Source organism: Crocodylus porosus, unplaced genomic scaffold, assembly GCF_001723895.1.
Source record: "Crocodylus porosus isolate Cpor-Errol unplaced genomic scaffold, CroPor_comp1, whole genome shotgun sequence".
NCBI lineage: Eukaryota > Metazoa > Chordata > Crocodylia > Crocodylidae > Crocodylus > Crocodylus porosus.
The window spans coordinates 784,037-799,440 of NW_017728925.1; the positions used below are offsets into that span (position 1 = coordinate 784,037).

Sequence of the window (15,404 nt, forward strand, 5' to 3'; positions counted from 1 at the left end):
CCAGTAACTAGGCAGGAGTGTGGTAGCTCCTGTGATAAATGGTGTGGTGCCTTTTGCTGCTGTATTGAAATGACACTTACTTTTAAGTGCAAGAGAGCCTGAGCAATGGCTGGCTATTATAGACATGCGAGTGGCGATGACAGCAGTCCATCCATATTTAGATCCAAAGATCTAAGGCAGCAGTGCTTTCTCTTTTGGCCCCATGGGCTGGAAGAATGGTGCAGAGCTGGTCCACAGGCCAGATTGGGCCCCAGGCATGAGGATCGTCCTCCCACAAAATCTTGCCAGGATTGGACCCTGCGGCACCAGTCCCCAGACAGCCTCCCCCATCCCTGCACACCTGAAGTAGGTCCAGCACCCCAATTCGTCCCACACCACATCTGCCTGATCCAGTGCCCTGGGATTGGGCCACGCTGCCTCTGCCCCAGCCCTGCGTGCCTGATACAGCCCACGGGGCCATATTATCTGGCCCAGGGGCTCCCCACGGTTTGGGAAATTTGTCAGCAAGGGAGTGACAATTGCTGCCACCACTCCTTCATCACCAAATTTCCTGACCTGTGGGGAGCCCCATTGGCTGGATGACATGACTCCACAGGCCCAATCTGGTTTGCAGCTCTGGGGTTGAATTCCCCCTGGTCTGAGGGATAGGTCCATGCCTTAAGTTTGAAAGGTACCTCAGAAGAGCCCTGTACACAGCCCTTCCCCCTCTGGAAGGAGAAGAATGAAGTTTGCTGACTAGGATCCTTTTGGGCCAAGTCCTTTGCAATTAGAGTTGTCTGCTCAGCACAGATGCTACAGTCCCCAGGACCATGGATGAAACAGGAAGGGACTGCCACTTGCCCCACACTTGCTGCTGTGTTACCTGCCTGATCAGCACATGCCTGGAGTCAGACAGGCCTTTGGAAACAGAGGTGCCAGGTGAAAGGGATTGTTAGCTGGGATCTATTGATTTGCAAACTCCTGTTACAGCTTGGGTTTGAAATGCATTTCACAGTCCTTTCACCCTGAGAGGAACTTGGTATTGTGTTGCTATGATGTACAGTAGAATCACTGTGATAGGACCCAGGCCTAGTCACACTGTGCTCTCTCCTTCTAGATGCCAGATCTGGTGGAAGTTTGGCATTTCTGTCCTGCAGAAAGTGGAGATTGCAGGATTCAAATGATCCCAATCAGGATCCAAAGGTTCACATTTTTCACAATGCAAAACAGTCCAAAAATCCCTGTATCAAAAATGGTTCATTTCAAACAGGTCAAAGCATTTCATGGAACTGTTACGATCTTTACTAGAACATAATATCCAAAGGCTGAAATGAAACATCTTGAGACTTTCCCATGACAACGTTGCTGAAATCAGCACACTTCCTGGGAACCTTCTGATTTCACTCAACAAGTGTTTCCAATGGGAAAACGCTCCATTGGACATTTTTGGACCAGCACTATTTCTGTTGGGGTAGGACATAGAGGCACTTTGCTGCAGAGATCAGGATCACATTGTGCTAAGTGCTGTACAGCAAAGCTTACAGTCTAATACACCAGGTAAAAAGGACATAGATGTAGCAAGAAAATGCAGGTTATTCAGGTCACACAGGAGATTTGGTTGTCAATAGCTCTCCTGACTCCTGCCCCTTTGCAGTATCCACTAGCCCACAGCACTTTCAGTGAATGAAGACTCCGAACACCTCTCCCCCGTGACCTCAATATTATCCTCATTTAACAGTCAGGGAAACTGAGGCACTAAGTGACCTGCTGGAGGCTGAAGAGATGCAGTAGCAAAGCTGGGAATAGTTGTTTGTTGCCACCTCCCAGTCCCCTGCTGTAACCCTCAGGGAATAACCTCTCTTTTACAGTGCAGTTAGCCATGGCTCAAAGCACTTCCTGGCCTGTGGCAACCCACTTCAAGGCAAGCGCCCCCTCAGATGCACTGATACCAGCACAGTCTGTCCCCAGGGTAAGGGCAAAAAAGACTTGTCCTGGATTTGCTCCAAGAAGGATGCACAAAAGTGACTTGTGGAGGCTGGATTAGAAAAAAACAGTGGCTTGTCCCGTCTCCCCACCCCATCTGCAGCTTCAGAAACAGTTTCCTGTTACACTTGGCAGCCCAGAGTTGTTGTGCGTGGGAGCACTTACCTGAGAGCACCAGAACCCACCAGAGAAACAAGCTGCCAGGCATCTCCTAGCCCACCAGTCCCGGCGAAGGCGAAGGCGTGGGGCTGAGAGGCTGACACAGCTGCTGGAGGGGCTGAGCAGCAGCGGGAAAGGCTGGAACGTGCTCCTGAGGACCTGACCTGCAGTGGACTTCAGCCCCAACTGTTATCTGTGCCTCTGCACTTGTGCACCCGGTGCAGTTACAGCACCAGGGAAGCAGGTTTTATTAGCAGGGAATTTCCCTGGTGACTTTGACACTGCAGCCCAGGACAGTTAGGACTGGAAACAAGTCTTGTTGTTTGGTTGCAACAGAATCATTATCTCCAGTCATGGACAGCAGTGACCATAAAGCCATCTCATTCTGAGGCAGGGCAGGAGCAAGGGCACAAGGTTTTCTGGGGCTCCCCCACAGGGAACTTGCACATGTTTTGCCTGGGCCCTGAGGAACCTTCTCACAACCTCCTCTTCTATCCTTGAGACCCCCAAAGCCACAGTCCCCATCTTCTCAACCAGGAGCTTTGGAAAGCACCAGCACCCATCAACATAGCAGCCAGTGCCTAGGTGTACACAGTGCTCATGTCACTTCCTTGCTGAGTGTATGTGACCATGGCTCTGTGCAGTAACCACCCTTGGAGAGGTGCCACTCACCTAGCTGAGTTCCTTCATTGGCCCAAGAGGGAAAAGACCTGCGTCTCTGCTCCAGTCCCCACAGCATCTCACCACAGGGCTTTTATATGCCATGCCCTTTAGCTGCCTCTTCATTGGTTTCAAATGGAGGTATGACTGGGCATTTCCAGACAATGGGGAAAAATAGGTTTGAAAACAGCACCTGTAGCAAGCAACTGGGAGGCCACACTCATGCCTGACCTAACACGTAGTTTGGATTCCACTGTTGCTGTTAGCCCTAAAATCACTGCTAAGGAGGTATCTTTGGTCCATGGAAATTCCCTTGAAAGATATGGGCCAGGTGATATGAATGGTTTGCAGTCAGTTGGTCTGCGGGGGCAAGTATTCCTGCCTCCATCATCACAGCTTCATATGGGGGTAGCTTTCCAGCACAGGGAAGTAAGGAAGAATTGAGACCTGCTTTGGCTGCTAACGCTGTAGGTGGATTTGATCAGGAATGAGTTTATTTGCTGAATGGCTCTGGCAAGAAAGGGAACCATGCCTGCCAGCTGAGGTGTCACAACAGCTGGAGAGCTCCTGGGAGAAAGACTGTAGAGATGAGTTTCTAGAATTCTGGCTAGACTTGTCCCAGCTCAGACCAGTATGAGACCTCCTCATTTGGCATCAACTGGTCCCTGGCTCCAGAGAGCTACATTGTGTTGTACTGGGTCAACACAAGACTGACACTGAGGACACCAAGCCCCTAAGAGGCACCTCACTAGTTTCATAGTAGTTAGGGGTCAGAAGGGACCTAAATAGATCATCTAGTCTAACCCCCCGCCACTGGTCGGAGCACACGCTGGGGTCACACAACCCCAGACAGCTGTTTGTCCAACCTCTTTTTGAATTTACCCAACGTAGGAGCAAGGACCACTTCCCTAGGAAGTTGGTTCCAGGTCCTAACCACCCAAACAGTGAAATAGTGCCTCCTAATCTCCAACCTGAACCTATTCTCCAGCAGCTTCTGGCCATTGTTCTTCATCACCCCAGGGGGGAATAAAGTCCTTCCTATTTGCTGCTGATCTCCCCTAACAAGTTTGTAGGCAGCCACCAAATCCCCCCCATAGCCTCCGTTTGCTGAGGCTGAACAGGTTCAGGTCCCCCAGCCTCTCCTCATAGAGAGTGGCTAGAGGCAATGAGGGAAAATGCTCCACAGGCCATGGAGGAAGTATGGTCATGAAAGTATCATTGAGCCTTCAACCAGTCCATAGGCTTCACACAAATGGATTCGCTATAATCCAGCAGAACCTAGTGCTCTTCCACCAAAGGCTGTCCCTTCAGCACAGGGTATGGTAAGTGGTGTGACAGACACCCTGAACACAAAGGGGATGATTTGAAAACTGGATATAGCTGAGGTTTGGAAAATCTGGACCAAGGGGGGAGAAGGCTGCTAGCAGCTAAAATCCAGGCTGGGTATGGAAGACAGAGGCAACGCTACACTACAGCATGGTCCCCTTGGGGTGACTCACCTGGAACGCTCTCTCTGAGCATCTTCCCAGCCACTCACTGGGCTGTGATGCTGAACTGAACCAAACAGGCTTTCCAGCAAATGTTGTCCACAGATAGTCAGATACCTGCATTACTGGAGCTGAGATAATTTGGCCTCTCCCCAACGTGGGCCATGGTGGATTTCCAAACAAGACAGCAAACTGTTGTGAATGCCCTGTCTCACCCACACCTCTGGCTGGGCCAATCCCTCATCCAGAGGCCTGACTTCCAGTGGGATCCACACCATGTTGATGCCTTGCTTAACACACGTTCTCAGTCTGTAAAATCTTGTTGGAACGCATCCACTAGCACATCCCGAGATGGCCACAGTGTCCTGGCCTCTCCTAATGAATGGGAGACCCTCCAGGCTTCAGCTAGGAGTTGGCTGGTCATCTCATTGATCCATTTCCCTTCCATACTACTGGCAGCTGGATACCTGTCTGGTCAAGCACTCTGCAGTTACTGCCCTGGAGATTTCACCTCCACATAAAGATCCTCAGTACTAGGTGCTGCTTTGAATTACTTGTGAAGTTTCTAGCTCATACTGTAGGTCTTATTTTATGTTTTTCCAACCCTCTGCAAGTTCTGCAAGCAGCTACCATGTTTGCCCACCTTGGGCAGCAGGCTTGCCATACCATGCTTTTGCCTCTAGGAAAATGCCTATGCACACCAGTGCTATTCCTTTTGACTTAGGCAGTTACCAAAGGGCTGGCTTCTGATAAGAAGAGAATCGATGTGGGAGCCCAGCAACTCTTTGATGAAAGCCTGTTAGATTACAAAGAACACAAGTCTTGCACCCCTGAACACAGCAAACAGCCCCAGGAAACAGCAAAAGAGGGAGCGCTGCATGCACCGCTCCAAGGCTCTTGCAAGTCCACTCATTCCCAAAGTGCTCTTTCCCCTTCTGCTTCTTCTCAGGACCATGTTTCTAGGCATAGGCACTGACTTTTACTATTGGCGGGGGGGGCTAAGGTGATGGACATGTGGAAAGTTTTATGCATTTCAGGTGACAGCCCTCTTCCTGAGGGGGACCAGGGCCCTTGGGCCCCCACATACTTGGCACCTCTGTTCCTAGGGATTTCCTGGCTGAGGCTGGTGCTGGCTTGACATTTTCTCTCTCTACTTCTTCAGCCATTCAAATGTTCCTATCAGTAATTAGTCACCCCTATCCCTACACCCTGTTCAACAGAGCTGGGCTTCCACACTTCCATGCTTTGTGCCTCAATTTCCCCATCTGTAAAGTGGTGGCAATGACATTGACCTCCTTGGCAAATAATGCAAGAGCTGGTGATAAAGAGCATTTGAGAGCCATGCATTGTTTACTTACTAACACCAGCCTAGGCAGTGGTCCCAGCCTGGACACTGAGGACACTCTTGTTAAGGCCCCTGCCCCACAATGATGTGAAAAGAAGGATCTTTAGGTATTTAGACCTGAGGTTCACTCCAGGTAAGGTCATCAAAGTTTACCTGTTCTCCTGGCTCCTGACCATGTACACAGGCCTCCCTCACTGTACGTGCCCCACAATGTCACAGGGTTGTGAGGCATTATGGCAGGGCCACTGCCTGTCTCCTACAGGCAGTGGTCTAGGCATCTGCCCATCATTAATAACAGTAATTCCCTGGTCCTCCTGGAGGGACTCTGAATATGTAGCTGAGGGCACCTCTGCAGCACATGGCACCTCTCCTAACAACAGGACTCTGAGGCATAGAGCAGAGGTGTTTTCTCTCTCTCTCTGTCACACATACACGCCAGCCCCTGAACTCAGGACTGCTACATGGTTCTGTTGCCTTAGTCTGAGTTCAGGGCAGAACATGTCCCTGCTGCTTCCAAGATGTCCTTGGACACTAGACTGGACTTAGCCTGGCGCAATCAAGCCATAAATGTCTAGCTTGATGCTGTTGTCACCTACAGTGATATACATCATGGGAGCCAACATCAGAACTGCACTGAAAGCATGGGTGAGGGTAGGATGTGGCCTCCAGAGGGTCCATGCATTTCTGAGCTATCAAAGAACATGCCTGCCTGACCCTGCACTGGCTGGGAAGTGCTGGATCAGCAAACACCAAACCTGCAGAGAAACACAACTTCTCTGAAAAATGCAAGGGTCCTGCAATGCAAAGCCACCTTGACCCCACAGACTGGTGACTGCTATATCCCAAAGATGAGAAGCCAGACTATAAGCCTTTTGCATTAGCTGCAGCTAACACTGACTGACTAAATACACTGCAGAGTGATTTCTCCAATAGATGAAGCTTTAGTCTGATCTTGGCTAGATTAAACCCCTGTATTCCTAGCATACTCCCATATAATACCAGCAGCATGGTCAATGCATTGTTTAGGCATGAAAAAATGAGGCTGAGGGGATCAGGCAGGTGTGGGGCTGTAACAGAAAATTTACCTTATAGGTAAAAGCGAGGTTGGCCTTCAGGGAAGATTTGCTGTGCAGTTGCTAAGCCCTTGAGCGCACATGGGGGTGCATGATACATGATCACTAAGGCATATGAGGGTGATGTCCATCTTGGCTCCACTGGAGCACTCTAGCGTTTGTAGTGTTTACAGGGATGGGGAAAGCACTTGACCCCCAGCCAGCAGTACCTCTCCTGCTGGGATTTTTTAACACAGCGTGAGAGCAACAGCACGGGTTGCAACCTGGCAGTTTTTCTTTATGATGCTTTGGTCTGGTCTTTACCAAAGCCTTGAAGGCAAACTGCTGAGTGAAAACCATGTATTCCAGGTCCTGTCACTGGAATGATTCAAAGGGTACCATGTTAAACATTACTCCCCGCTTGCTTAAGTACCTGTATTTCACTTCACTGGTGAAGGTGATCCTGAACCCCTGGTTCACGCTGCTGTCCAGTTCCCACACCAGCCCAGGGGCCCTGACCATGTACAGCTCCTCGCCACTCCATCTATCAGAGCAGTGGTCTCCAAAGTGGGGTGCGTACAAGACAATCCACTGGGGTGCAGGAAGAAAATATTAGAACTTCTATTTATATTTATATAAATATACATATATTGGGAGTACCTGCTCAAAAATGTTTTACTGATAGGGGTGCGCAATCAAAAAAGTTTGGAGACCACTATATTAGACGAGTGACCTGTCAAGGGGCCTTAAACTCACAGGCAGCCTCAGTGCTTGTAGGGGAGTGCCCTCTGCTGGAGAAAAATGGATCCTGCCAGGTGAAAAGCATCTTGCTTTCTCCCTTCCCCAAACCTCATAGACTGGGTCCACTCCAGACAAAAGTGCCTCCCTTTAGAGATCGGGTGGGGATGGAGGAAAACAGTTCTAACACTGGGCTAATCCCATCCCTTTGGCCCTGGGATAAATGAGCTGGCTCACAAAATTACACAAGAATGTTGGTACTGGAGGGAAAAGAAACTCCTCACTGAAACTGAGACCATTGGTTCTCAGGACTGTAAAACCACAGGAAACTTCCCAGCAGTAACTGTCATATTCCTATCCCTATTTGCTTACAGGCAATTCATATGGACAACTCAGTCCTTAACTGAGCACTGTAGCAAGTGGGCTGACTTAAAAAGGCTTAAATACCCCACATCTCTAAACTTGAGGTCATTTGCTTTGCTGTCTAATTTTGAGCAGTGCAGGCTGGACAGAAGCAAGATGAGTCATATTCATCCACCCTAAGGCTTTTATTCTACCACTGTAGGCCAGTTAACCTGACATCAATCCAGGCAAGGCCATGAGAAGGCTCCTGTGACAGGCAGTCAAAAAACAGTTACAAGGATGAAGCAGCATTGCTATACGGTCTGCCGACCAAAATAATCCCAGGTTTGGTATAACAAGTTCAGACAGTGGCATTGACTTAATAGGGTCCTATGGGGCATTTAGTTTAATCACTCATCATATCTTGATGCCAAAAAAGTGGCACAGAAGGTATAAAACTGCTAGTAAAACTTGCAGATGACAAAAATTGGTGAAGCACCAGGTCCATTATTATATACACACATCTGATTTGCTTGGCAAGATGGGCCCCAAGGTAGAATTGAAAGGGACCTCACCTGCCTTCTCCAAGGCAGGATCAAGTTCCCTTGGATCATCCCCAACAGCTGTTTTTCTACCCTATCCTTAAGCCCCCAAACAAGGGAACCACAGCGAACCTCTTCCAAGCCTCTGCTACCATGGTCAGGGCAACATTATTGAAGAGTCCAATGCAAGGCCAAGCCATCTAAGTTGGGAGGCAGTATCCTGGGACATTATTCCAAAAAGGTCTTAAAGACCCCCGTGCCCTTAGCTCCCAGTGCCCTGCTGAAGCAATAGGGGCAAAAGATCCATGCATATCTAAACAAGTAAACCTTACATAGGATGGGGAGTGGTATTACCACTGTGTAGTGCCCTCTTCTGGCATTCATACCCCAAAAAAGGAACAGCTCCAGCTCCAGCAGTAATTACAGGTCTGGTAAGCATACCAGAGAGAGCAAGAGACTCCAGAAGCTTCAATCTAAATTTAGTTGATCCAAGGATAAGAGGCAACTCCAAGGTGACCTACAGGTAACTGTAATGGGCAGAGATTTGTAGGAGAAGATTGTTTCAATCTAGGGGTAGACGCAAGATCCAGCAGCTCAAAGTGAACATGGACAAATTCCAATTACAGGAGACACTAACAAGGACAGGTTCCTGGAGAGGTGGTGTCATCACGAAGCCTTTCAACCAACACTGGGTGCTTTTCTATGCGATCTGCTCTAGGCTTGATGCCCAAGTCCCTCAGTAAGGGTCCATGGCTAGCATTAGGAGGGAGGTCAAACTGGATGATCTCACTGGTCCTCTTTGGCCTTAAGACCCTTGTTCTTCTATTGCCTTTTTGCCAGGTACAGGGGCCCTGTGGTTTACCTTGTCCGGTTCACTGGTTATCCCCTTTCTCTTGTTTCTGGCTCAATCAGGCCTCTTTGCTTCTAGAGGTCACCTGTGGGTACTGCCCTGGGTGCATGATAGCAAAGCTAGATGCCTACCACTCTTTCCACCTTCTCTATCCTCCTCAGCAACTCCTAGCTCCTCCCTATGTTTTCTCAACTTGGGCAACATAATGCATCATGGATAACCCAGGATCCGCCCCGCCTCTTCCAAGCTCTTAGTGCATCTCTAGTTTGGGCTCCACTCCCAACTGTGTCCCCTACTTCCTTCTATATGAGGAACAATCTTTCAATCTTAATGGGGAAAGACAACACTGTTCTTCACATCTGCAGCTTCCAGGACACTGGCCTCTGTATCTAGGCCTTAAATGGCAGCTTCTGTGCATAGCCTGAGCACTTCAGGTGTGACAATCAACTGCAATGCAGATGCTAAACATAGCTAACTAAAGCTCAGTTAGCTGGCCACATGAGACCAGCAAGCTGAGCCAGTAAGACAGGGGTTAGCACATGTATGACACACAGAATGGGGATGAATGGTCTCTCCATATGTTTTAATTCTCACAGTCAACACTAAGGATAAAATCCTGTACCAACCCAAGTTAATGGCACTAAGACAATGCATAGATCCATAGATCTGAAGGACCTGGAGGCCCACAACTTCCCCATGCACCAGATTCAGCTCCCTCCCACCAGAAGCTTCCCAAGAGCATGGAGCTTCATTAAAGATGAGGGCTCCAACCCAAGGCAAGGCAGCAGAGCCCAGTGAGCCTCAGGGCAGGGAAGCAGAAAGTTCAGTTCCAGTTTCAGCACTGCTACTGCCAGGCACGGTCATGTCAATAACCCTCATCGGCCCAGGTAACCTCATAGTCAGGGTACTTGGCTTTCAGTTTCTCTGTGGACACAGAGTGTTTTGCGCGACCAAAGCCCTGGAGGAAGAGAAAAAAGAATCAGACCGTGAAGGAGGTGCTGGTAGCCATGCAAAGCACATCCCAGGAGAGCCCGCAGCGCCCAGCCCTGAGCCATCAGAGCATCTGGTAGGATGAGAGGCAGAAGGAACTAGGCAACAATCCTGGATCTAAAAATACTAAGCAGTCCCGATCGATGCCTGGTAGCAGTCCACAGAGCACACTGCAGCCTGGTGCTGGGCACCAGACACGTGGGCATCAAATCGGCTGAGCCTGCTATGAACGCCATGTGCCCCCAGAAGCTGGGGAGCACGGCAACCGCCTGCAGGCGGCAGCGGTGGTGTCAGCGGTGAGCAGGGAGCTCCTACAGATGGCTGCAGAGGTGTCGGCAGGGTGACAAGCGCAACCACCCAGATGCCACCATCAGCAGCACTTTTTGCAGGGGGTGCACCCCTTCTGTGTCGCCAGTGGTGCAAACCCTTCCAGCCTTGCTCTGCTCTGGGCCTCGGAGGGACCGGTGTGGGATGGGCCTTGAGTGGCAGCCTCCACAGGGGACGCAGCAGCGAACACAGCACGTGCGCAGCTCTGGCTGGGTTTCATTAGGGCCTGCTTCTAGCAGAGGCAGCAGCAAAGGCAGAAGAGTCCCAGGACAGCGAGTCCAACCCTCACAGAAGCAGGGAGCCCCTGCAGCTCTCCCCGCTCCCAGAAACGGCCCAGCCCAAAAGCTGCTGGGGAAAGCCAGGGCACTGCTGCCCCCGCCTGCGCCACCAGGGTTCTGGCCACGGCGCCGCAACAGCGCCAGCACCGCCCCACTCACCGCCTTTCTTTGCCATCCAAGCAGACAAAAGCAGCAAGCCTGGCCTGCGATGCCCGCCCCACGCCAGCGGGCACACAGCCCTGCCAGGCCTTGCCGCCGTGCAAGCGTCACCCGGGACAGCCCTGGCAAGCGCCAGCTCCCGGCCCCACGCGCACCCGGACGATGAGCAAGCTAACTGAGGCCAGAGCCCGGGCAGTGGGTGCGGGTCCAGCCCCAGCATCGGGGCCATGGAAGATCCCGCCCCGCCCAGGAGCGAACCGCGGCCCGGCAGGTCCCGACTCACCACCGAGTAACCGTAGACGTGGATCCGGCGCTCGGCGCTCTGGTGAGCGATGCGGCCGCCGCCCAGGCACTCGCACTGGAAGCCCCGCGGCTCCAGCTCTGCGGCCGCCTGCTCGTAGATGTCGGCTGTGCGGGGCGGGGGTTAGTGCAGGTAGGCCCCGCTGTGCCCCCACCCGGGACCCAGCACTGCAGGCACTGGGTTGTCGTCCCCCCCCCGTGCGGACACCTAAGACCCTCCCCACTGGGGACACCCAGGACCTTCCCCCGCCCCCCCGTGGGGGCACCTAGGACCCTCCCCCCTGGGGACACCCAGGACCTTCCCCCGCCCCCCCGTGGGGACACCCGGGACGGCCGCGGCTCACCGTGGTACTCGGCCCAGCCGTAGCCCCGCACCACATCCTTGGGGGCGCCGCTCGGGGGCCGCACGCGGAGCAGCACGTACTTGAAGACGCCGTCAGCGTCGATATCCACGTCCGGCACCGCGCTCAGATCCGCCATCACCCACAGCACAGCGCCCCGCCGCCAATGACGCCAAGGGGGCGGGCACTGCACGGCGCCTCCACCAATGACGCTGGAGGACCGCCGCGGCCTCGGCCAATCAGAGAGAGGCGGTGTTAAAAAGCGTCTGAAATCCTTAAAAGGGGTGTGGATGGGGCAGATTTTTGCCGACAAGAAAATCTAGGGTTAAAGGGAGGTAGAGGCAGGGAGGGTTGCACCTTAGAGACTAACTGAGGAGAGGCCTGCAGGCCCAGCTGTCCAGGCCCCTACAGTGCCACCCCCCTCCTCAATGGGACACCTGGATCCCCCCCTCCGTGCCACCCCATGGGACCCAAGTGTCCAAGGCCCCCCACAGTCCTAGGGCCCTACACAGCTGGTGTCCAGACCGCGCCGCAACTCACTGCCCGGTCCCTGGGCCCCACAGACCAGGCCTCACCCAGCGGGCCACAGCTTCCTGCTCTGCCCCATGCTGCCAGGGCAGGCCCCGGGGCCGGGAGATGCCTGAGTCCCTGCAGAGGGGACAGTTGTCGTCCCCCCCCACCATGTCTGATTATGGGGTAAAATTCCTTCCTGGGTCAGTCTGAGCCGGAGCCGAGGCTCTGTTGCCACAAACCTCTGGCTCTGGGCCCAGCAGGAGCATTGGTAGGGGTCTGGAGCCCCAAGCCTGGGCTGCAGCCAACACCTGGCGCCTCTGCCGGGGCTTGAAAACACTGAACAGTAGCAGAATGGCGGGGCAAGCAGCAAAGCCCAGGAGCCTGGGAAATCCCCATGGCAGGACATGGCATTGCTGCGCCTAGACATCCCCAGCTGGCAGCCCCAGTCCAACCCCTTCTTGAAGACGGCCAGTGATGGGGAGTCCACCACTCCCCTGGGCATCTGAGCCACTGCTCGCTGCACTCACGGTGAAGACCTTTTCCGGATATCTGATCTAAATCGGCTTTGCTGCAACTTCAAGCCAGTGGTGGTCATCCTCCTCTGCAGTGAGAAAGAGAAGCTGCTTTCTCGGCTCTTTATGGCAGCCCTTCAAGTATTTGAAGACTGCTTTCATGTCCCTTCTTCAGCACCTTTCCCACAAGCTGACCATCCCTAACTCTCCTCGGATGACTCTCTTTCCAAGCCCTTGACCATTTTTGTTGCCCATCTCTGGACCCTCTCTCACTGTCCACATCCTTTAACGTGTGGAGCCCGGAGAGCACAAGCTTCCGTGAGCTCAAGTCCACTTCAGCAGATGCTCTAGGGATTGAAAGAGCCACTTTCTGAGGTGGCCCCACAGCTGGAGGCATGGGTCTAGGATGCATGTCATGCACCCTATACTGCTCCTGGGGGAGAGGGATTCCCAGGGAGCAAGCTGGGGTCCCAGCCTGTGGCCCAGCACAGCCAACACCTTCCATATCTGCATGGACAGGTGCAGCTCAGGGGACCAGGGTAGCCCAGACCACAAGAACTAACCCAGGGCTGGCCTGAAGGAGGGGCAGTGGCTCCTGGCCCCTGGCTGAATGTGCCCAGGCTTGTGGGAACAACCCCTGAGGATTTATTTTCTAAGAACTGAAGCCAAATCATATTGCAAACAAGACAATTAAAAATGAGGGAGAAATGCCTTTTTCTTTCACATACTGCATTCTCCCATTACTATCAGGCAAGAAAAGCCCTGTAAAACAAGGGAGGTTTTACAGGTACACTGGGTTTGAGCTATCAGGCTACAGAGCCTTTCTACAGAGAAAGGGGTTAGCAGCTCTTATTGTGCATAGTGTCTGGAACAATAGCATGGCAACTGCACTTATAAAGGTGTGGGGGGGAGGGGGTAAAATGACCCCTCCTGACTACATCTGCAGGACTTGACTTCAAACAAAGCAGTGCTAGTACAGGCTGGTCACCCATACTGGCTGCTCTTTGGGACATCCGCACACCTAGCTGCAGTCCCAGCCAGCCTGATGCCAAGCAGGGTACCCAGGACCATTAAGGGAAAGCACTTACCCGGTATCCGGTGCACCTTACACCCTGCCTGCTCAGATGTGGCTTCATTTGCCCTGGGCTGGCTGAGAGTTGTTTGCAATGATGGGTGCAACCAGATTGCTGCCCAGGGAGTGGACAGTGGTATTAGGTAATATCTCTCTCATGGAAGCCCCTACAAGCCTAGCCCTACCATGCCTGAACAGCCACAGAATCAGAAGCCAGGCCTTGCCCAGAGTCTATAATCCTGCAGAAATTGTGTCCCTTTGCCTGCTGTACCCTGCTCTGATCTCACTCATCCCATAGCCTGTCTGCTTACGAGTCTCTCTGTAACCTAGCTCTTGCACGGAGGCATAGATTTCTCACCCCACAAGCTTCCCATCCTGCAGAAAAGGGCAGAGAACATGGAGCTCCAGAGACAGCTCATTGCTTCCTCTGGCAGATTAGCAGTCCAATCTATTTATGTGTATAACAGCATTGTCAAGGTTGTGTGCATTTTTGCATGAATAATTTAGACCTATTCAGCAAGCACAGAAGGTTCAATGCAGCCTCTGGTTTGGCTGTGCAATGCAGTAACCAACAGCAGTGAGATGTCAAGAACCAAGGCACTGCCTGCTGCTATTGGAAACATCCCTTTGATTTTGGGGTGGAGGGCACAGTCCAGCCCTGGTCCCTCTACAGAGGTAGGTCCTGCTCCTCTACTGACTGCTGTAGCAGCAACCCTGTTCCCTCACTGGGACTGAGATTGCTCCCAGGGTTCCTGCCAGCAGATAGTCTCTGCATTGCTTAAGCATTCAAAAATCAGCCTTATGTTGATGCTAGATGATTTCTGCTCTTCTGGACAAGTTCATGCCCTAGGTCCTGGCCTGAGAGTCCAGAGGAATGAGGACACCACAGCTCCCCGCCCTGAGTGTATACTGCTGCCCTCTAGTGGCTGATCCACAAAATGAATATGCCCCACCACTTCGCCTAAAGGGTGCATAAAGTAGGTGGTCTTGCCTAGTGGTTAGGCCACTGTGGGAGGGCAGAAGCCAAACCCATCAGGGGTCAGGAATCAGGAACCAAGTTACCAGATCCAGTCACAGGCTAGGCCAGGGTTCAGGAGGCTAAGAGCAAGTTACCAGAACCAAAGGGGTAAGCAACAAGGCAGGGTCCAGGAACTGAACAAGCAGAGTCCAGGAAATAGGAACCAGATCCAAGGGGAAACCCAAAGCCAGAGTGCAGGAAGAGCCAAACCAGGCTCAGGAGCCAAGAAGCTCATCCAAGCAAACCTGAGTCAGTACTGGCCCCCTGCCACAGCTGGGATTAAATGGGTAGCTACTCTCCCAGCAGCTCATCAGGAAGCCTGTCAGCTAATTAGCTGGGATAGAGCTGTCAGTCAAAGTTACAGGCGGGTGTGGCTGTGTAGGCCATTAACCCCAGCTAGGTAGGGTCCCTAACATTTTGGGAGGCTTAAGAAGCTGTCTCTTGGAAGGCTGGGCTTTTCTTTTTGGGGGTGGGTTTGGATCTGCATCACATCATAGTTCTGTGCCCTGATGGTCACTCAAATGTCACCAGCCCTCGCTCCTCTTCTCCAAAGAGTTCTAACAAGGCTCTTGTCTTATCTTCCTTTGATCGGCCCTGTAATTGCTTCAGTCCAGGCCTCTGCTTTCATCCTCACTGCCTGCCCTCCCCACCAAAGCTAGACAGAAGAGGCAGGCCTCACCGTTGTACATTCAAGTTATACTTTATGGTTATTCAAAGGAAATAGATCTCTCATTATAAGTATATCTCAGAATCTGTG

At 52.2% G+C, this 15,404-nt stretch overlaps 2 protein-coding genes across 2 annotated transcripts in view; both read right to left on the reverse strand.

Annotated features, from left to right (window-relative positions):
- The window catches only part of MAMDC4 (MAM domain containing 4), a 28,785-nt gene extending 26,135 nt beyond the window's left edge, over positions 1 to 2,650 (reverse strand). Inside the window, exon 1 of the mRNA XM_019540498.1 lies at positions 2,128 to 2,650. Coding sequence (XP_019396043.1) covers positions 2,128 to 2,170 — 43 coding nt within the window. The 5' untranslated portion in view covers positions 2,171 to 2,650. The remainder of the gene's footprint in view (positions 1 to 2,127) is intronic.
- Positions 2,651 to 9,699: 7,049 nt separating this feature from the next.
- PHPT1 (phosphohistidine phosphatase 1) lies at positions 9,700 to 11,694 on the reverse strand. Its single transcript, XM_019540499.1, has 3 exons — positions 11,536 to 11,694; positions 11,175 to 11,299; positions 9,700 to 10,095 (listed from the first exon to the last, which is right to left on the reverse strand). The coding sequence occupies exons 1-3, from the start codon at positions 11,669 to 11,671 to the stop codon at positions 10,003 to 10,005; spliced, it is 354 nt and encodes a 117-aa protein (XP_019396044.1). The 5' UTR covers positions 11,672 to 11,694; the 3' UTR covers positions 9,700 to 10,002.
- Positions 11,695 to 15,404: the final 3,710 nt, after the last annotated feature.